The 22,662-nt window shown below is 37.4% G+C and overlaps 1 protein-coding gene across 1 annotated transcript; it reads left to right on the top strand.

The window, feature by feature from the left end:
• The first annotated feature begins 7,086 nt into the window (after positions 1 to 7,086).
• Positions 7,087 to 17,861, top strand: LOC128015932 (protein APCDD1-like). The gene is made up of 4 exons (XM_052600186.1): positions 7,087 to 7,439; positions 14,125 to 14,308; positions 14,622 to 15,150; positions 16,390 to 17,861. The coding sequence occupies exons 1-4, from the start codon at positions 7,379 to 7,381 to the stop codon at positions 17,158 to 17,160; spliced, it is 1,545 nt and encodes a 514-aa protein (XP_052456146.1). The 5' UTR covers positions 7,087 to 7,378; the 3' UTR covers positions 17,161 to 17,861.
• The last annotated feature ends 4,801 nt before the right edge of the window (positions 17,862 to 22,662 follow it).

Below are 22,662 nucleotides of genomic sequence, written 5' to 3'. Positions count from 1 at the left end.
ATGGACTTCTGTGGCAGAGTAATTAAAACTGATTTCTGGGTGTTTAGTGAAGGGAGAAGTCAGACTCACATGCACATATTTGATAGTGATTCATGAATTATTTAGCCATTGAGTAGTTCACACAACTCTGAGATGATCTCCTTGCTACACCGAGTCTGGAATCTTGGGAATTCTACAGCCCTTGAATTCATATCAAGCAGAGAATTCTCCATTCTGGATCTGAACTTGGCTGAAAGGTCATGAGTTGTGAAGTTTTCTCTGTAAATCAAGGGCTTGAGACTGCTTTTTATACATAGTACAGTATGTAGACAAACTTCAGAGAATCCTAGGATAACGGGGGAATAGAGGGTTTTAGGCTGGTGGATCAGGCACCTGTGGGTTTGTCTGCGGGAGACTCTTGAAACCAGTGCCTCCGAGATGACCCTCCTCCGTGTCTGAGTTGCACACGACCTGTTTGATCCGTCTCTAGTTCCCACAGTCAACAGAAGAGCTGCTCTGCTTCTATGACATAGATTATGGATAATGATTAACAGTTTGTTCTGCATATATCAGAAATACAGTAAAAAAAAAAAAAATGATTCATGTGATGAAATTATTCAATTTTGATATTTTTTTTTAAATATAATGTATTCCTGTGATGTCAAAGCTAAATTCTTAGCATCATTACTCCAGTCTTCAGTGTCACATGACACGTCACATGATCTTTTTAAAGATTTGCACTCATACTCAGGTCCCACAGGTTCATAGAAGTATTTTTGTGGCTACACGCATGACCCAACATGAGCAACTCTCTTTTCACTTGTTCTTGCAATGCTGTTTTTATGATTATTCCTCCAACCATTTCCAGAAGGGGACCTCCACACAGGGGAGGTAAACCTATCCAACAAGGGAAGCCTTTCTCTTAAACGGTCACTAAATCTTGAACGTAATTCTATTCCCAAAAATTCTCGGTCCCATATCATTGAAGAGCATCCCTGCGGTAAGGATGTGATTGTAAATAATTATGTGCATTACATGCTGTTACACTCGGTTGTTATTTCTCTGCAGCACAGAGAATTGTAAACCGGCTGTTTGTCGTAAATTCAAAAAGAAAGCGCGATAAAAAAAAACTTCATGATCTCCGAGACGAGGGAGTGCTTTAAAAATCATAAATCACAAAGTGATGGAAATAGAATGTGTATAGTTGTATATGGTAGCAGAGAGACTTTTTAATAAGGAAGGGATGGAGATGATAGCTTGCACTGGTGTGCATGTTAGATCGATTACTCTGAAGATAGAATGACACCATAACCAACATGCAGTAGATGCCTCTGTGTGTCAGCAACTTTAAATCAGGCCAATGTAACCACCATAAAGATCAATGGTCTCTCTGACTCTCACTAAACCTGTCCAGAACATATCCGGCTCATATTTCACCCTAAAATCAAAGGAAAAAGAAGAAAAGACATTATATCTTGAAATAAGAATGTTTTATTGTATATGAAGCTGAATTAACCAGTTTTTATATAAAAAAAAATCTAATTCTAAATCTAAATATGATAAATGTGTGTGTATGTGTGTGAATATTAATGGCACAGTTTACCTGAATTCACCTATATATTTGATTTGCATTTATAGTGTAAAAATGTGAAAGCACTGTCTCGATGATGTACAGAAAAGTGTATGGCCACTGAACAAGAAGCTGTTTTGACTTTACAGTTTGTATTTGAAGATTTCATAATGTAAAAAAAATAAATAAAAAAAGAAAGTAAAAGTACAGGCGTCAAAATGTCTTTGATATAGATTCGATGTTTGCTGGTGCATGATAACATCCTTCCTCTGAAAGGTGGATGCTTGTAGCGTCAGGGCCGAAGGGTGTGACAGCGACTGTCCTCGATCCTCTCTGTGAGTACCCCTCCACTGTCATACTTTGCCAAGCACGTGTCGGCAGGTATGAAACGAGAGTGGCGTTTTACGTGTTGCTGCAAGACTCCCAAACAGGCCGTTTACCTTCCATGACCACCCAGCCTCAACCTTTTCCTCTCTCTCCCAACTGCAGTTTTTTACTCTGTAGCAAGCACCAATAATTATATGTTGCTTGCAAACTAAATATTTACCATAAAATACACAGTTCCTTTTGAATAGCTGTCAGTGAAGAAATATGTAGATGTAAATCTGTCTTCTACCAGCAGGGGCTAAATGTTGAAGTTAACCAAACCAAGGCACACGCAATTAGCCACACTTAATTATGGTTCTGTCTGTGACCTCTTCCATCTCCCAGCTCCCCTTCCACCACCCTTTTGGCTCCCATAAAATTTGTTCAATTAAAACCAACAGACTGCTGGAGGAACACCAGAGTCATGGGACATTTCTGTTTCAACAGATACATTTCTGTTAGTAATTAAAGAAACATTCTTAACATAAGCAGCATGGTTGATCACAATCACTAATACAACTTACCCATGTAAATATCCCATGTTTGTTAACCCTGGGTGGGCAAAAAAATAATACAATATCTGGCCTTGTGCTTTAGGAGATTCAGGGATATTAAATTACATGTATAATTTACAATAAATACACACACACACAAGCACAAACATACAGTAATATCTATGGTGTCAAAATCTGTAGGGCTCATGTTACAGGCCACATAGAATTCCTGCTTCATTCTGTCTCTTAGGACAAGTGGGAATGAAGTTATGTCAACAGACAACAGCACCAAAATATTTTTGACTCGTTAATATTTAGTCCTTTATGGAGACAAAGGCAATTTAAATGTTAAAACAGAGACAATTAACATGCAGAATTAAACAACCTATACTGGCTGCAACAGAATAAAACTCAAAATATCAAATACGCTAACATCCATAATTGTAGTAGACATTCACTGCATCCATAATTGTACATATTTTGTTAATGCTAGCAACTATATTTAGGTAAAAAAAAAACTAATTAGTACTGCATAGCAATGAGTGAAAAAAAAAAAACCCACTCAAAACTTCTTAGCAACCTTATAGCAACACCCTAGCAATATCTGTAGTAATCATTTTTATGCCTCACACACACAATATCAGATGAAGGCGGAAAGTGATTAAATAAAAAAAAAAACTACACACACACACACACACACAATATCATTGCTGTGTAGTAACTGATTGTCTGTTGTCTAAATTCTGTAATCATAATTACCAAAATAAGTACTTGCGATTTGAATGTAATACATTTTGAAATACTTGTAATTATACTACAGTTACTTTTTTTCTGGATTAATTTGGGTCAGAGTTAGAGCCCAACAAGAATCTGTTAGTAATATGGGTAATTTGTGAAATAGCCCAACATCATTATTTGTTATTTATTTTAGTGTCTGGATCACTGAAAGCTGCAGCTGTTGGAAGAAAAAGAGGAGTCCTGCACCAATGAGCCTCTGTGTGCGTGTTACTCTGCATGTTTGTGCAAACAAATGTTTATTTTTGCGCCTCTCACACGCAGAGCCAAAGAATCACACAAGGGGTCAGAGGTCAGCCAACTAATGTATCTTCCATGTGACATCGGAACGGGAATTTAATTATTCCAGACTTTGACTGGGTGGAATTCTGGATGAAAGAGGGGCAACATTGCCGGGATGCTTCCCAAGTTGCTCTGCTCTGACTTGTTTGGGCATCGGTTGTGCTCTGAATATGTAAAAAACATAAACATCAGTGCAGATAGAGAAATGCTAAAAGTGGCGTATCAAAAGAGCAAAGGCAAAATCTGCTCTGTCCTAGACCACCAGTGAGGGAATCCATAGCAGGAGGCCCAAATACCCTCGTCTAGAAATAACCACAGACGCCAATAAATAATCTTTATTTTTACGAGTGTAAGGGTTGCTTGTCAACCCAGTCTGTGTGCGTTTGTGTTTAAAGTAAGTGTTTGTGTCAGTGTGCATTTGCAGTCACCCTGCTCGATAGCATGCAGGGATGCGAATGTGTGATGATTAGAGAGTGGATCTTATCTTATGCACAGGGACATGATTCTGCTTTTGTTCCATTCGAGACCCCCTTCTCACCCACCTGGTCTGGGCTGGACCTCCTGCAGCTTGGACGACCGCCACATGTTAGACTTCACTAGTTTGAAACCACTGTGGTATTTCTGGTTTAAACTGAGGAAGTGAGGGGGGAAAAATACTCTCTTTCATATCTCAAATCACCAAGACAGAACTACACACCAAGCCAGCACACACACGAAAGCCACATCTCCACATGATCAAACAGATGACTGATTGCACAGGCCTCAGGGGAACGAGAGAAAGTGGGGATAAAGAATGAAATGGGTAGTGGTTTTCCAAAGAAGCTTTGCACCTCTATGACATAAAATGACAAAGAAGGCAGTGAGACAGAAAGGTTTTGATTAGAGGTGTTTGTGGTTTTGGGTGCATGGGTGTGTTAGATTGGAAGCTGCCAGCATTATAAGGGAAAAGTCAAAAAGAGACTGGAAAAAGGGTCAGACAATACGTCCATATATGTGTGTAGAAACTAAACAGGTCCTGTGGAGGGCGCTGTAATCATATCTTTGAAATATGTAAAACTAATCTTCTTGCATGGGAGCTAAATAAAGGTGAACTATGTAATTTGCCGCCACTATTGTTACCAAACTAAATTGCAAAAATAATGATTGTTTTAATCAGGTTTCCCAAACAAAATTCAAACCAATAAAACAATGTTATAACAGTGCCACTTGTTAATAAGACACTTTTCAAGGTTTTGCATATTAAGTTGGGATATAAGAACATATTTTATCATCTTTAACTAGTTGTTCGCCTAAGTCCTAAAATAACAATAAAATGTATTAAATAACTATATATATATATATATATATATATATATATATATATATATATATATATATATATATATATATATATATATATATATATATATATATACTGAACAAACAGAAATAACTAATTTCCACATTCATGCCATCTCTCATTTCTAGCAAAACCTTACGAAACATGAACTGTACTGATTGTTACTTGTAGTTCTGAATTTCAGATGTTATTTCCTCAAATAAACTATAGTAATGTGAAACTGAGTTTGTGCACCTTGTCTGGCAATTAGACACTGGATTTCATCATCACAGCAAACCAAAAGTGGTGAAACTCAGTAACATGGTCTGGTGCTCCTCAGGGTTATGTCCGCAGTCCAACTCTGTTCTCACTCATCACTTCTTTACTGCAACACATTACTAAATGAATGACTGATCGACATAGCAGTCACAAACAGTTATGAGTCAGGGCCCAAATATGACATCTCAGAAGACTTTCAGAGAAGAACAAGCTTTCAATTTCAACAAGAATTCAGATTCAGAGTAAATGAGTTCATACGCCAATTCTTATGCAAAACGATTTTGAGTTTAGTGAGTTACAGATTTAATTTACCTTACCTTGCCCATAAAAACACTAAACTGTCCAATTTCTATGCTTTTCTTAATCCAAACATATATGTTAATTTCTCAACTTGAATTCATAACATAGAATCCAAACCAGAATCCAAAATAGTGAGTAATAAACTTTTCAACAGTGTTGGGTATGTTACGTAAAAAAAAAGTAATCCACTACAAATGACTAATTACTTTAAACTTTGATTACATTACTGCATTTAAAAAGTAACCAGATTACTAATTACTTTCAAGTTTACTTTTCAAGTAATCAAACCCAAAGTGAAAATCATAGTTCTTTCAGTATTTTAATATTGACTGAAATATTACATAAGTATCAAAACAGCAACTAGCTTTTTTCCCTGACAACAGCGAAAATAACTTTAAATTTCCCGTCATTTAAGAGTAATGTATTATTTTAAATGGTAAATGGTTTACTTTTATTTGTGCACACTTACAATATCACAAAAAAATGTGCTTTTGTCGCCACAAAAATTAACCAAAGCTCAGCGAATACTTTACACACAAATATATCTATAGAAAGCTTAAAGCGTCTAATTTTAAATAAATTAAGTCTTATCAAAAACAAATATTCTCTGATAAAGTAATCCATATAAAAACAACGAGGTCTAGTTTTCCCCACCTGTGCGTATTATCTGTGATGTGATCATGCCCACGTGCAGCGCCCGCTATTCATATAATCATCCACATGAGATGCCCGAACATAAACGTGTACACATTTTCCCAGTTGGACTGTTCCCAAAATATAACGCCAGACTAAAATATGTGAAATAAAATGCAACATTTTTAAATATGACAGGCAACCTTTCATTACATCTAAATGCTGTACAACTCATCTGCATACTGACGGGCAAAACATGATTTTAAGCCTACTGCATTTTTAACTTAAGTAACTAATTTTATTGACATTAGTAACTGTAATCAAATTACATTACTGCGTTATCAGGAAAAGTCAATAGAATACAGTAATGCGTTCCCAGCTCTGCTCTTCAATGCATTTGCTGGAGCATCATAATACAAAGTGCCAGTTTCAAGGGGTTCTCATCAGCACATTAAACACCATTAATGCCTGATCAAGTTTGTACTCATATTTTACCTCACATGCATGAAATCCATTTAATATATCATTAGAGTAGATATTTTATATTATTTATAGCTGGTATTTTTTAATGCTATCTAGGGTCATATGTAATATATTAACACATTTATTTTGTTGGATTGTACTTCCATCGTGTTATCTCTATTGTATTGCATTTCAAAATCATATCAGCATGATGTGTCAAGTTCAATATACACATAATATACAAAAACTTTTTTTCTCAAATGGCACCATGCCATGGCTTTTTAACACCAACTGTGCCCATATTATATGTGTATATGAGGTAAAGGGAGAAAAGATTTAAAGGATTACAGCGTTTAGCTTCTGCTTACTTTGCATCTGTCAAACTGTGTTTATATATAGGTGTGTGTGTGTGTTTGATTAACACATTTATGTTTAATCTAATGTTGCAGGCAGGTTTCTCAACTTGCTGGCTTTGATTGTGCCCTTTTGCACCTTACCCTGAGTGCTCCCCAGAGGGTTAATGCTGGGAGGTTACAAGTCCCCTCCTCTTTTCTCTCTCTCTCTCTCTCTCCGCTCTCTTGTTCTTCTCAGCTGAGCAACCCAAAGACAGACTCTTACAAGCACCACACAGGTTTAACATCACAAGAGAGAGAGAGCACAAAATCAACAAGGGACAGACTTTCAAGCACCATCAAGAATGGAGCTCTTGCACACTCAGTAAGTCCTACCATGAATGGAAAACCTCATGTTTGAAGATGAAACTTGGACTAAATGTATCTGCACGATTGGTAATATCTCATCGGACACGCTCTCATTGACGCATTGAAAATCCAGGAGAAAAGCATTTCCAAAGCCTTTTCTTTTTAACCCCACATATATTTTAAAGTGAATTGGAGCCTCATGGCTGAGGAGAGATTTATTCACCTGTTGAAAACAACTTGGATGGTATTTCTCATACAAGGTTAGTTAACTTTCTCTCTCTCATTCTAAAATAAGCAAATGGTTTCACCCATTTCAAGACACTATTTATAATACTGGTAAATATTTGGTAAATACAAAATCATGAAACCGCACGATTATGTGCCTGATACTTTTAGATCCTAAAATGGTTTTTATATTGTGATGCCAGTAAAAAAGGTTTTGAAGTCATACAAAGAGCTTTTTATTCTCTGGTTCTTTAGAACACAAACTGCTCATTTTGAATGTCTCTCTTATCTGACACACCCAATTCAGGTCTTGGAGCCTTAACTAATGAGTTAATGATATAAATCAGGTGAGTTAAAGAAGTGAGACATTCAAAATGTGCAGTGCTTCAGAACGGGGACTGAGAACCACTGTTGTAAAGAAACCAAATATGCTCATCTGAAAAAGCGACAATGCAACTGCATTAACTTGATTAATCAAAAAGCACTATAGCAACCTCAAAAAAATACAGCCAAAAATGTAAGAAAAGAGTTCTTTGCTGAACCTGAAGAACCTTAATTTTCTATCATATTAGTACAGCCTTGATCTGGATTTGTAACGGATCCAAACAGGCAAAACAATCCGAAACATGTCTATGAATAAGCTTTATGGCTCATCTGAATGAATGAATCTTATGTTTTATGGTATAAGTGTAAATGCAAATAATCAAAAATATGAAATATGAGAATCTTAAGCTTAAGAATGCCTTATTGTTAATGTGTGAAAGTATAAGAGCTGCCAAGCTAAAAAACCACATTCGAGACCAACAAGTCTGTGCATTTTCTACTATAACAAAATATTTTACTGCGGTTTTTCCCCCGTATGAATTTCACAAGATCTAAAGGATGACAAACAACTCTCAAGGTTCAGCTAAAGTTCTGAAGCTTTAATAAACTTAAAACATGACAAAACTAAATTCATGCGTACACCCTTTCATACTTCAGATGTAGTTCATTCCTTGCTGTAAATCATACGGTGGGGTACAAAAGTCTTGAAAATGCTTCTGGTCTGCATGCAAAAAATTTAATCAAACTATGAATTCAGAATGAAAATGTCGAAATTCATAATTTTGAAGCCCATATTCTTAAAAAAGAATGTCCTTTGCAGCACCTTCTTATTAACTACTGTATTTTTGCTGTGTATGGCCTACAGATTGCTTTGGAGATAAATAGAAAAACATATTCTCGATGTTACATTTACATTTTCTTCAGATCAGCATATAAGTTTCTGGTTTCTTTTTAAAGCACAGCACAGATGGTTTTCTAAAGAAATAAAGAATAAAAGTCAGTTCAGGAACTTTAAAAGGTTCTCAAATGGCACATCTTAAATTTTTAAGAGTGCACATGTCACAGAAATTTGCCTTTTTCTTTCAAATCAATCAAGTCAGGTGAAGTTGAAAGCGCTTTCAATGTAAATGGCAAAGCGTTTGACTCGACACTGGTCTTACTCTCACCTTTCCCCATGCACTGCTATTTTCACCTGTCAGTCTTCTCCGCCGGCCCCTGTTTTTGTTCCAGGCTCTTTTAAAGTTAGCAGGGGTGTAGAGGAGGCCATTGTTTCCTGTGAAAGCAGATCACAGCCGTGGAACTAATGCCACCATTAAAATAATGATTAGAGAAACAGGCCAACGTCCCCTTCTGTTCATATGCCATTTAGTGGCAGTTTTTCTTCAAGGCTCTCGTTCCTTTCAGTCAGGGATGGTTAGGGTGATGAAGAAAGCAATAGGCTTCTGTTCTCACTATCAGGCCACCTACTGAATGAAAGAGAGAGGGAGGGAAAGACTGGCACAATTCCACCCGCCCCCTAATGACTCACGCATGGCAGTTATGACCTCAGAGATCAATATGTGTGCATTTATGTGCCTGTATCTTTATCTTTTCTTACAAAACATGGGCTTCTTTCATCAAACAGCAGAAGCAGATCTGCGAAAATGATTTATATCATGCTCATGTGCTTGAGTAATCTGCCAAAACAGATACTAAATGCAACTTTGTGTTAGGCAGACCAAGGTCAGAATTTCATGAGGTTAATTGCATTTGTTCCATAATTTGATTTAACACTCATTTTATAATCAAATACTAATTGTTTTTGGTTTGTTCTGCTTTTTAGTCACTATTGGTGATGCCAAGTTAACTCTATAGGGGTAACCATTAGTTTGTGGGAGAAACGTTCTCATAATCCCTTATCTAAATGAAAACTGCTGGATTAAGCAGGTTTAACTTTAATGAAAAGACAACAATGCTGCAGAATTAGAATGAAACCGAGTGATTAGAAAGATACTGGGCAAAAACAACAACAAAAATACATTTTTTTAAATTTATTTTTACTTAAATGGAGATATAACTATTCACATATCAGCAGACAAACATATTCTCCTACTCTTTTCATAAACATATGCACAATACTAAGGTATGCACACACCTTTGTTGCCTCTAGTGCTCATATGCATGCACACACATGCAGTCTTGACTTTCTATATGAAACTTTACCTTTCTGTAACTGTACTTCATCAGACAAAAAGATTGTGACAGAGGGAGAGGGAGAGAGGAATCCGAGCTCTATCCAAAGTAAATGAGGTGTAAATGGTAGTTTTTTCATCAGGGAGCCGTTATTAAAGCAGGGGCTGGTGGGAGAGAGAGGCGGACGGGCGGCACAAAGGCAGGTAAACACTGAAATGGGGCCATTACATGCATTTAGCTGTACAATAGTACAATGATGATGATATTACATGGTGATAGTACTGCCCTTTGATATTAAATCATTGCATATTCGATGATATAGCCTATATACTGTACAGTATGATTTCTTTTTTTAAAACATGGAAATAAGTTAAGGTTTAGTGCATGTTTTAATTAGAGCAAATATTATACAAGTGGCTAAAACACTAAAAAAGATATGAAATATTATAATTAGTAAATAAAACTTTTCAGTTTGACTTTCCAAACTATTACTCTACAATATGTATTAAATTAAAAAAGAGTGCAAAATAGAAGCATTTCATTTAAGGGGGGGGGGGGGGGGGGGTGAAATGCTATTTCATGCATACTGAGTTTTTTACACTGTTAAAGAGTTGGATTCCCATGCTAAACATGGACAAAGTTTCAAAAATTAAGTTGTACGTTTGAAGGAGTGTTTTTGTTCCCAAAATACTCCTTCCGGTTTGTCACAAGTTTTGGAAAGTTTTTTTCGAGTATGGCTCTGTGTGATGTTAGATGGAGCAGAATTTCCTTATATGGGTCCTAAGGCACTTCTGCCGGAAGAGCGCGCGCTCCCGTATAGCAGAGCACCGAGAGCACAGACATTCACTGATCAGAGCGATTCACTGATCAGAGCGAGAGCGTCGCGAAAAGTCACAAAAGAAGGATGTTTTGGTTGCCAGGGCAAGATAACTCTGCACAGATTACAAAAAAAAAACAGCATTAAGGGACCAGTGGATGGAGTTTATTTTTACAGAGCATCAACGGAGTTCCCTGCATTTCGAAGATGCTTGTTTTACAAACAAGGCTCAGTTTGACGACGGATTTGCGTATCGTTTATTTCTTAAGGATGATGCAATCCCAACGAAAAAGGGTCAAGATCGTGTGTTGGAACCGCAGGCAGTGAGTAAAACTGCTCAAAATATCTCTGTCTCCTTGTTAGTGCGTCCCCTCTGATGCCGGAGACCCGGGTTCGACCCCCGCTCGGAGTGAGTCGTTGCTGCTGCTGCTCTCGTTCAGTTTCAGCCTCAGGATCTGATTCTGGATCATAAATAAACGGCTGAATCTGACTGTTAGCCATGGTTTGTTTTGGATGTTTTTTTTACCTCATGGTAATGTCACAGCTTCCAAACGCTCTCAACGCAAAAGCCTACTGGCGCTCGTGATTCTTTAGCTCCGCCCACACGTCACGCCTCCAGCCGGTCGTGTTTTTCCGAGAAAAATCAGTACAGACTATCTTTCTCTTATGAATATAATAAAACTAAAGACTTTTTGGAGTTATGAACGATGCAGTACTACTCTATATGTACTCAAGATTAACAGGATATTGAGTGAAAACGAGCATTTCACCCCCCCTTTAAGCTAGCGGCCAAGGCAACATTTCTCATTTTCATTTTGATTAGGTTGAAGTACTAAATAAACTAAAACTATAAACTTAAAAAAAAAGAAGATTTTCTTGAAAACTGACAAAAAATTAAAATAAAATCTAATTCAGAATATTAACAAAAATGAATATAATAGTTTATCACTGATATTAAAATGACACTGGTTCGATGTGAATGAAAATTAGGCCATACAGTTCAGAGTTTTAAAGTTTAATCACAACTGGACTTTTTTTTTTGTTTTATTGAATGAGTATTCAAAATTGTCTTCTTTATATCTCTCATTCTTATTTTCATTATAAATAGGCACTGGCAAATGGCAGGAGTTATAGTGGTAGAGAGGAAAGGGGATATTTTATTTTTGGCCACTCTTCAGTAATGACGCATTGGGGGTGAGAGAGGAGCTGTCCAAATTGAAATGACAAATAAAAACAAACACATGAAACCAGTTGGAGGTACTTTTGCTAGCCTCACTTCTTCTATAAATCAATGTCTCCAGTGTTTGAGTCCGAGGGTGTTGAATGGTTGGAATATTAGGACAGGTAGTTTACTTTGGCTCACACTAAAGGGCATTGCCTTTAAGCAAAGAGACCACACACACATTCTAACACAGCGCCCTCTGCTGCTCAATATCATGCACTGCCGCTTTGACCTGGACACACGGACGAGAGAGAGAGAGAGCGAGCGAGAGAGAGAGAGAGAGGGGGATCTTGCTGTGATATCCTCACAAAACTTACACCGTGTTTATACTTGGAACAGTGGTTCTCAAACCTGTCCTAGAGTACCCCCAGCCCTGCACTTTTTGTATGTCTCCCTATCACACCTGATTCAACTCATCAGCTCATTAGTGGAGACAAGACCTGCAAGACCTGAAGTGTGTGTCAGGTAAAGGGAGACATACACAGGAACCCATGACTTAGAGCTAGTATAACGCAACAACAACACACAGTGCTCTCATTAACCAATTAAAGGAGTGTTACACACACACTTTTAACCGAAGTTTATGAAGCCTGCTTCTGCTTCAGAGGTTATGCAACAGGCAACCAATCATAAACATAAAGAGAACCTGTCTCATTAAATATTGCTGAGCTTTGAGAGGAGCTAAAACGTTTAACAGTGGCAAACGCAAATATATTTAAAAAAAAATGTCACTGCCTTAAAATCTGACTACCAAGTATTCAAATTTGAAATATGCAAAAACTAGGGTTGAAAATGACCCAGGGTTAACAATTTCAATTGTGGAAAGCCCAGAAGCTAGCCTATACCCAGATATCAACCAGTGTCAGCCAGGATCGGGCCCACATCTGGAATGGACTGGATCTGGGCCAACACTATGTTGCTGTCTGGGTATAAATGTGTATGTTGTACAAGTGATCCACATGCAGATAGATAGTAACATAAAACAGGCCTGCATTGAAGAAAAAACTTGCATTGGAGAAACTCAGCTTGATTAGATGCTGCTGAACCATCGAAAAAACATAAACAAGCAGCTGAAAAGTCTACTGTGATCATGAGCAACAAGTCTGCATTCACAATGGCTCCATATTGGGAAATAAAAAAAAACCATTAGAAAAGCAGAGCCTGGTTCCTTCCCAAAACAGCATAAGGAAATAAGGAAATAAGGAAATAATTCCCTTCTTTAGGGCAAACAACCAGATCCAGCCTGACATGCTCAATAAATGCTCTGTAATTATTCAATCAGAGAAATTTTAGGGCTTCAGTTAACAAATGGGAATAAAAGCTTTTCTGTTTTGAGCTTCTCTGAGAGCAGGTTTTATCTGATTAGAAGTTGATTAATACATTTCTAAACTATAAATTATATACACAGCCGTTTTACCGATCAAACAAATATGCCCAGTGCTATGTTGACAAATTTCACTCCTCATGAGCTGGAACCAAGTTTGCTTTTATGACGGTTTAAAAAAAATGTCAATAATTGTTGTTTTCATTGGCCAGCGCCACATATGCCTTCCCATTTCCCTGAAGATGGTGTCTGATTGAAGTGACATGCCAAACCTCTGGCCTCCCGTCCCTCACCACAAATCGTGGTCAGAGCAGGATTGGGGTCTATATGTGGCTCTAATAGACCTCATCACGTTTCATTATACGGAAAATTACAGAAATGCAAAATCCTTCAACCACTTCCAGTTCAGCAGAATTCTGTTTATGGACTGTAAAAGACCATGAAATGAAAATGCTTCTCTTGGAGTTTTTTTTTTTTTTTTGCTGGAGGTACCGAAGCTTTTTGAAGTGTCTGAGGTTTTCTAAAGGTTTAATTTATTTGGAAATGTGGTGACAGAGTCATGTAAAGAGATTAGCACATTATTTCAAACTTAGACCTTCTGGAACAATTTGGAACAAACTGTGTAACCTTGGAAGAGCAGAGGTATATAAGGTGGAGGACTGCCCTCTTCCTGGGTCGGTTTCACTCTGCAGGAACTCAGTGTTGCTGTATGACTGTCTGACCTTCTTTGCAAAGAATAAAAGCTTTTTTTTAATTATACCTGAGAATGAGTCTGTCTCTTATGCTGATGAGAGTTGATTTAAATTTGCCAAGACATAATATACAGAATGATAGAATGATAATTTCCCCGTCTCCCCTCAGTTTTGTGTGTGAGGGGCAGTAAGCTGTGGGAAGCGCCCACGGCCCCGCTCGTACCCCATGCCAACCTCAGCGCCAGACTGTTTTGGGAGCCGCAGTGCCAGACTCAACTACGCCACCTACAGAGCGAAGCAAGAACCACAGCCACCATACCACCCAAACTGGAGGGCCACTGGGTGTCAAGCAGGTAAGAGACAACTTGAAATACTTTTCTACTTTGACTTTTTTTTTTTTTAAGTTAACATGAATTCAAATTAAACCCAATTTATGTTTCAACTCAAAATCCTGGTCTTATTGTAATTGATTCATCAATGCATACCAGTGTTGAGAAACCTACTCTGAAACTAAAGCCTGTGAAGCAACAAGCCAAGCGTAATTTAAAGTAGTTCAGTCATTTTGTTTCATTGAATATCCTTCTCTTAAAAAATGCATGACATTATGAAAGTAAAATGGTTTGCAATTGCTATTTTGGCTAACTTTCTAACTTCTTTTCTTCTCAGATGTGAAGTGCGACCTGGTCCAGAATTCCTCACTCGATCCTACACATTTTACCGAAGCCCCACATGTCTCTTCAGGGCCCTCCAGCACTACTACTCTGACAGCGAGTGCCACATCCCAACCTACTCGCTCGTGATCAGGGGTAAACTGCGGCTACGCCAGGCCTCATGGATTACCCATGGAGCCACTGAAGCAGAGCACCAACTCCAAAAAATAGGAATGGTCATTCACAACCAGAAGGCCATTTATCATCTCGCTGCCCGCCTGCCCTCTTCCTGCCTGGGGCTCAAAGCTGGAGGACAGCTGGTGCCTCATCGCTTCTATGAACTCTTCAATGCCAAAGCAGAGAAAGATTGCTTGGGTGCTCTTGGGTTATCCATGATGGAACTGGAGTTGCTGCGGGTGGAGAACCATCACCATTCCCACAGCAGGCCGGCTCAGGAGATGTTTTTAGGAGATGTGCACACAGACTGGAATGAAAGGGTGCACCACAGACCGACTGGTTACCAAGAGCCTCTGCAAAATGCTATGGTGAGGTTAAGACTGCAGTATTTGTTTGCTAAAAAACTGCTTAGGATAAAATGCTGACAATATTCAATTACTACACTCTTAAAAGTAAAGGTTCTAAAAGGGGGATTTCACAGCAATGCTTAGATTGGGGAAGTCGTGGCCTAATGGTTAGAGGGTTGGACTCCCAATCAAAGGGTTGTGAGTTCTAGTCTCGGGCCGGACGGAATTGTGGGTGGGGGGAGTGCATGCACAGTTCTCTCTCCACCTTCAATACCACGACTTAGGTGCCCTTGAGCAAGCACCCCCAACTGCTCCCCGGGCGCCGCAGCATAAATGGCTGCCCACTGCTCCGGGTGTGTGTTCACAGTGTGTGTGTGTTCACTGCTCTGTGTGTGTGCATTTCGGATGGGTTAAATGCAGAGCACAAATTCTGAGTATGGGTCACCATACTTGGCTCAATGTCACTTCACTTTCACTTTTTCACTTTCAGAACAGGGGTGACCAATCCTGTTCCTGCAGAACAACCTGCAGAGTACAGTTCCAATACTGGTCTGTAATTATCCAGTGCTTCTGATATTCTTAATGAGTTGGTTCAGTTGTGTTTGATCAGGTTTGGAACTGAACTTTGCAGGAAGAGGAATTGGGCACCCTGTCTGTAGAACGACCATTCTGGGTTCTTAAAAGAACCTTTCAGTGAGCACACTGTTAAAAATAAAGGTTCCTTATTTGCATCTATGGTTCCATAAAGAACCTTTATCATCTGACCACTCTTAAAAATAAACGTGCTAAAAGGAGGTTTTAACATTGATGCCACAAAAGAACCATTTTTGGTTCCTCAAAGAACCTTTTAGTGAACAGCTCTTAAAATAACATTTTGAAAATCTAAATAACCTTTTTCCGCTATAAATTACCATTTGTGAAATTGAAAGGTTCCTAGAGATGTTAAAATGTTCTTTGTGGAACCATACATTCCAATAAAGAACCTTTATTTTTAAGAGTGTGAAAACTCTCCATTCCACAAAAGGATCTTTATACTGGAAAAAAGGGTTATTTAGATTAAAATGTTCTTCAATGGAATGTTCAAAAGAACAGCATTTATTTGAATGTGTATGTAACATTATAAATGCCTTTACTGTCATTTGAGCAATTTAATGTCCTTGCTGAAGATAAATAAATAAATAAATAAAAAAACTGTCACCAAACCACTGACCAGTATGATATAATTTACTGAACTAACAATATCCTTGTTTTTACTCTCAGCACCACATCCACCCATGCCCAGTGTGCACCCTGATATACCAATCCTCTGAACAGCATCCACCCATTCTTCCTCCATCCCCTTCCATCACTCTGGATCTAAATGGAAACTGGGTGAGCCAACGCTGCGAGTCCCGTCCAGCTGTCCTCTTCCTCACTCGCTTTTTTGTTTTCAACGAGGAGCAACGCATTTGGGAGGGCACCTACCAACATTACAACGACCCAATGTGCCGCCAGCCCAGCTTTACACTATTGGCATCAGGTCATTATGCTAAAGTGGGACGGTCCGTTAAAGTACGTGGGGCCACTGAGCTTGTCTTCAAGGTGACACGAGCAAAAGTGACTGTGTATGACCAAGCACTATTGCGGGAAATTAATTCAATGCAAAATAGAAGATGTGGTCAGGCGGGTGGATGGGAGAGGGGTGTTGAGCAAGACATAACCTGGACGAACGGATGCGATGCATTGGGAATACGACTTCCACATAAAGAGTATGAGCTTTTTAAGATGGGAGTGGATCATAAAGGGCGCCCCCTATTGTTCAGTGGAGAAAGGCCCACGGATGGGTCCAGCCCAGATCGACTTGCAAAAAGGCCAACGTCCTTTCAGACACCAATGGTGCAATGCAGCACAAGGGTTGGGGTGGAGCCACGCTACAGTTCCTTCAGTGATCATTCAATGGGACCCAAGATAAGCTTTGCTAATGCACTGCACTCTTCGTTGTTTCTGCTGACCATTCTAAATGCAGGGTGCTGGAATATTCATCTTTTCTAAAATATGACATGGCATTCACATTTACTGATCAAATTCTGACCCATTTATTATGGGCATTTTACAATTTGAGAGAATGGCGGAGGATTATTCACTTCAGTGCTATAACAAAACACTTTTTACATCCGAGACTTTCATAAAGCAAAATTTTACATAGAAACATCCTTTTTATCATATAGTGTATCAAAATTTATTTTTGATGTCTGTCATTTGGAGCGCTGTTTCATATGAACTCCAGAAGAATGCTACATGCATATCTATTCAAAGCCTGGTTGTTCTGTAGAAAGTATATTTGCCGACATTCCATCAAGATTATTGATATCACTATCTGTTTGAACAACCAATGGGAAATGGGAGTGTTCAAGGAACCTGTTTGAAAACAATCATTATAATTGTAATTCTTCCCAAAGATATGGGAGATACAAATGGACATTCAGATTCCCTTTTGACTGGGAATAAAGAAAGAACAAAGATTTCCAAGAATAATACAAACATGCTGGAAGTCAAAATATTTTTCTGATCTTGTATGTCCTGATTATTTGATCTGAAGAGCATATATGGCTACATTCAACATAAACTACCCTGTATTCTTTCAATATTAGGTTGTAGTCTTCAAGACAATTTGCTATCTAATAACTTTTACGTAGCTTAATGGTGAGGGTGAACATATTTATTGCTAATATTAAAGTAATTTTGATAAGAAACTCCATGGATGCTTTTTTTTTAACATTGATTCTCCATTGCATATGTACATATACAAAACATATTGTGTGTTACTGTATGCACGGTCAGTGAGCTCTTCCATAATGCTTCAATTCACATCCAATGTTGGATACATGTGCAAGACATTTGAACCGAGCTGTCATATGGCTTCCACATTATGCTCGCACTCGCCAATATCTAAAGTGTACATTCTCAGAACTCTGCGTACAATTCAACCTCTGTTTATTTGGAAGAATAGGAAGTGTTCAACTCATTCAGTCTTAGTTTAGCAGAGTGTGCGATTTTCTGTTTTTACAGAGTGGAGTGATTCTTTGTTCTGGAGGCAAACTTTAGAAGAAGAAAAAAGAAAAAAATTCCAAGAAGTCCAAATGAATCTATCAAACATAAAAAAATGCACGTATGATATTGATTGTTATTGTTTTGACAGGACCCTTACAAAAATTTACCATAGTAGCCATAGTTTTGCAAAAAAAAAAAAAAAGGAATATAATATAAATAACTATGGAGTATAAAAAGAGAGAAATAACATTTGTTTATGGGGTTTAGAAACAGTTCCTTTAATAATAGATGCTAGGCACCCATATGAAATCATGTTTTGATATGGTATACAGCAAAATCTCATTCTTTTCCCCATTGAGAAACCAAATTCATAGCAGCAACAGTGTGATCCTGTGCTGAAGCGATGATATATGCTTCTGTAATAATAACAACATGCCACGTTATTTTGTAAATAACTACATTAACCATAATCCTGACCAGACCACCAATCAGATGAGTCACTGTTACCATAGAAACTGAAATCACAGCAAAAGAACTCCTGCAACAACCAACTGCTCCCATGAAGCACTGTGAATGAATCAGACAGGTCTTCCTACAGTCTCAAACTACATACATTTTTATCTGTATCCAAATATTTTGTAATAATCGATTACTTTAAACTTTTTTATATTGTATAGTTTATTTTATTTTTATATTATACACAAGATTTAATGGGTTTAAAAGGTTTATTCTCTCCTAAAATATATATATATTCCCTATTTTCAATATTTTTGACTTCAAAAATCAAGATGAATCACATGAAAATATTGTGATTCTCATATATGGGTGGTTTGTTTTATGACCTGTATAACAATTTAAAAAGTCCCCATGAGGGAAAAAAACTGCTTGTATGCAACAATGAGAAAGTTATAAAGTCTTGTGTATTATTAAATCCCAGACGTTCTCAGCATTTGCACTTACCAGATAACAGCCGAACACAAAGTTCAAATCTAACTAACAGTAGGAATGAAAAGAAATTGGAAAAACCCTTAACTTTGAAATGCTGATCATCGCAAAGCCTTAATAAGCCATGTCATATTGCCAGCCGTTGCCCAAAATGCTCAAGAGACTTCCACTTTCTACTCCATTTCTTTTCACTCGTCTTAGAACTACGTCATTTAAACCATCTACAAGCTTATTCCTGTTAAACAACCCGTTTGGAATCGTGAACCAATGGAGTTTGTGGTTTTTCTGTTAAAAGTAATGAAATAATGGTCGCTGGCCGAGGGATGTAACGGAAGAGAGCAGGGAGGGCAAAACGAGTCAGTGAGTCACATCCAAAAGGCTGTTCATATTAAATGGTCTCTATAATGGAGGCTCTGGGTGCCATGAGGTAATGCTTTCTGCTTGTAACAAGAGTTCTGAAGGTTGGGAATTTGGAAATAATAAAGAGAGGGAGGAAGGGAGAACAAGTCACCTTTCCATACTGACAGTCGCATACAGTGTCTGTTAGGAGCTCGCCAATAAGAGCAGATGAAGTCCAGCAAAACTGATTAAAAATAAGTGACGATTTTCAGAGGTCCTTCTACAGTTACATTTCAACAAATAAAAGCCAACTATCAGAAGATCATATCACAAAAAAAAGCCTCAAGCTTGTAATCATGCTTCTTGCTTGTCAAAAGAATCTATAAAAAGATTGAACACAAATCCTATTTTACACTGTTCAATGAAAAGTTGGGAAGCATAACAGCACGACTGTGTCCTAGTTCCAACGTCTTTGCTCCAGTTATTATTGCTAATGGGATGTGCGGCTTTGATCATTGGCTCTTGTGATCAGGAACAACACACTAGAGCTGCTGTTCTAAACTAGTGGGTCATGAGGAGCCAGGATGACAAAATAAACCAGCTTATCAACTTTTAAAAAGGGAGGAGGCACATTTCCCTTGTCCTTTGTTGTTGACATCAAAGGAAATTGGGTAGAAGCTGCCTGAATAGCATGACATCCTCAAAAACTACACAAGGTGAACAAAAACAGGAGCCAGACTGCGTAACATTCACTTTCAAAGAGGATGGACTTGGAAAGTGCACAGTGTGGTGAATTACTGAAACCATTACATTCAAGAGAAATTCTGAAACTCTATCAAGTCAAAGTAGAGTCAAATAAAAAAATTAATTACATACACAGTTCTGTTTACGGTTCAGGATTTCACCGTAAGGTTTCTGGCTTATTTTATTATTTTTTTTATAGAGGAAGGAGGCATTAAATTGATCAAAATGAAAGCAAAGACATTTATAATGTTAAAAAAATGTCTATTTCAAAACAATTCTGTTCGTCTGAACTTTCTATTCATAAAGAATCCTGAAAAAATGCATCACAGTTTCCACAAACATATTAATTTTTCAACATTGATGAAATGTTTCTTGAGCAGCAAATCAGCATTTTAGAATAATTTCTGAAGGATCATGTGACACTGAAGACTGGAGTAATGATGCTGAAAAGTTTACACGAGAACCTGAATTATGGTAAATAGTCCAACAATAGTATTCACCTTTGAAAAACATGAACAAAAAAAATATGAAATCAACTAGACTTGACATGCACAGTCCACTGAGTGATCCGTATGTGGAACCAAGTTCACATTTTGTAATCATGCATTCGCAGGAGAACATGTTTCTGGCTGGCAAACGATAATAAAGAAAGGTACAGCAACACAATGCCAAAGTAAAACCTTTTCCTTCAGCAAACCAATGCGTCCAAACCTCAGAATCTTTGTGGGTTTGTCATAATAATTTCCTAGTTAGGAAACAATGTGAACCAACTTCTTAAACAGACTGATGAAATCCAGCCTTCGATGCCAAAATTATAAAAGTACAAAGATAACATTCCATTCTTAACCTCTTCCTCGGTCGGCCAGACAACTGACATTGCTTTAGATGTAGCAGAGATGCTTAAAAAAAGTGTTATTGTATCTCATTACTAAAGTATTCTTCACACATGGTAAGCATTTGCACTATTTATAAGTCATTATTTGATGGTAGTCCTTCCAAACCATCATACAACTGATTTCATCTCACAAAATTATACTACCTAGTCTTGAGACAGCACAAGTTGCTTCATACAAGTCTTCCAGAGTACAGTAACAGCCTCAATATGCACAATTCATTAATACTTGCAAAGAAGAGTTACGTCAGGGCCATATTTGCCCATACATTCTCGACTACAGACCTCCACTCCATTAGAAGCATCCATTACAAGACTGTACAGTCCAGTATATGAGCTGCAGCTGTCTAATAAAGTCTCAACATCAGCCAGACCCTCTGGCTAAACCACTGACAAGAGGAAATATTAAAAGACATTACATATCTTTAAGGTCTTTTTCATGGCATCGGTTTTCAAAGTGTACGTGTGAGGTCCTGTAATGGATCAAATTACATCCTTATGAAAAATCAAGGCGAATTTCCTTAAGACTAACCTCATTCCATTCACGTCTAGTTAAACTATGCTTCTTGTCCATTCACAGCAGAACACAGAAACAAATAGATGTTTATTGTTCTTTGTGAGATGCAGTAAATACTGTTCACATTCATAGAAACTTGAAAGCTAAAAAAAAAGAAAAGAAAAGGACAGCAATTTCAAAGTTTAGACTAAAAAACTCAGTCAGCGACAATCACCACACTCTAAAAAAATGCTAAGTTGTTTCAAATCCAACTTTGGGTCAAATATGGAATACATTTATTAAATTACATTTAATAAAGAAATTTAACCCAACAGCTGGGTTAATCCATATTTTACCCAAAGATGGGTTGAAACAACCTAGCATTTTTTAATCTTCAATTAAAGAGTAAACTAAAAAAAAAAAAAAAAAAAAAACAGCATTTCGTTTACATAAAAATTTGGGTTTTTACAAAAATGTTAAATATATATATATATATATATATATATATATATATATATTTTAAATAAAGCAATTTAAAAACACTTAATTGAACAAATACCAACTAAAGGCATGTAGGCATTGATGCAATTTATTTCAATGTCTTTGATTATGTTTCTTAATGTTCTTTGCATTGCACTAATCAATAAAAAAAATTATTATTATTACAAACCAACATCTACTCTGTATATTTTCAAAATGTCATAAAAAGTATAAGGGTGCATTATGTTTTTTTTTTTGCACAGGCCAAACTGAAGTCTACAATCCAAATAAGCATAGTAAGCTAGCTGGAACGGACTTCTTTTTATTACATTATTTTTGCACATTATGTATACATTTGTGCAGGTGTTCTGTCATTTTCTGTAACTTGAACATCTACTTGCGGGTACAATAACTTTTAAAGTTATCATCAGAAGCAGTGCGGTAGACCTGTGGTGGAGTTTCATGATGTCACAGGTCCATAATAGAGGTTTATAAGTTTTCAACCGCAACCGTAATGTTTGAGAAAGTGAAAATTAAAACTCTTAAGTAGTAAAGAGTACAATTTCAAGTCATACGATGAGTCTCTAACAATGCAGTCGACACAGAA

The sequence above is a fragment of the Carassius gibelio genome, chromosome A6 (genome assembly GCF_023724105.1).
Source record: "Carassius gibelio isolate Cgi1373 ecotype wild population from Czech Republic chromosome A6, carGib1.2-hapl.c, whole genome shotgun sequence".
Taxonomy (NCBI): domain Eukaryota; kingdom Metazoa; phylum Chordata; class Actinopteri; order Cypriniformes; family Cyprinidae; genus Carassius; species Carassius gibelio.
This window is presented reverse-complemented; position numbering and strand designations above follow the sequence as displayed.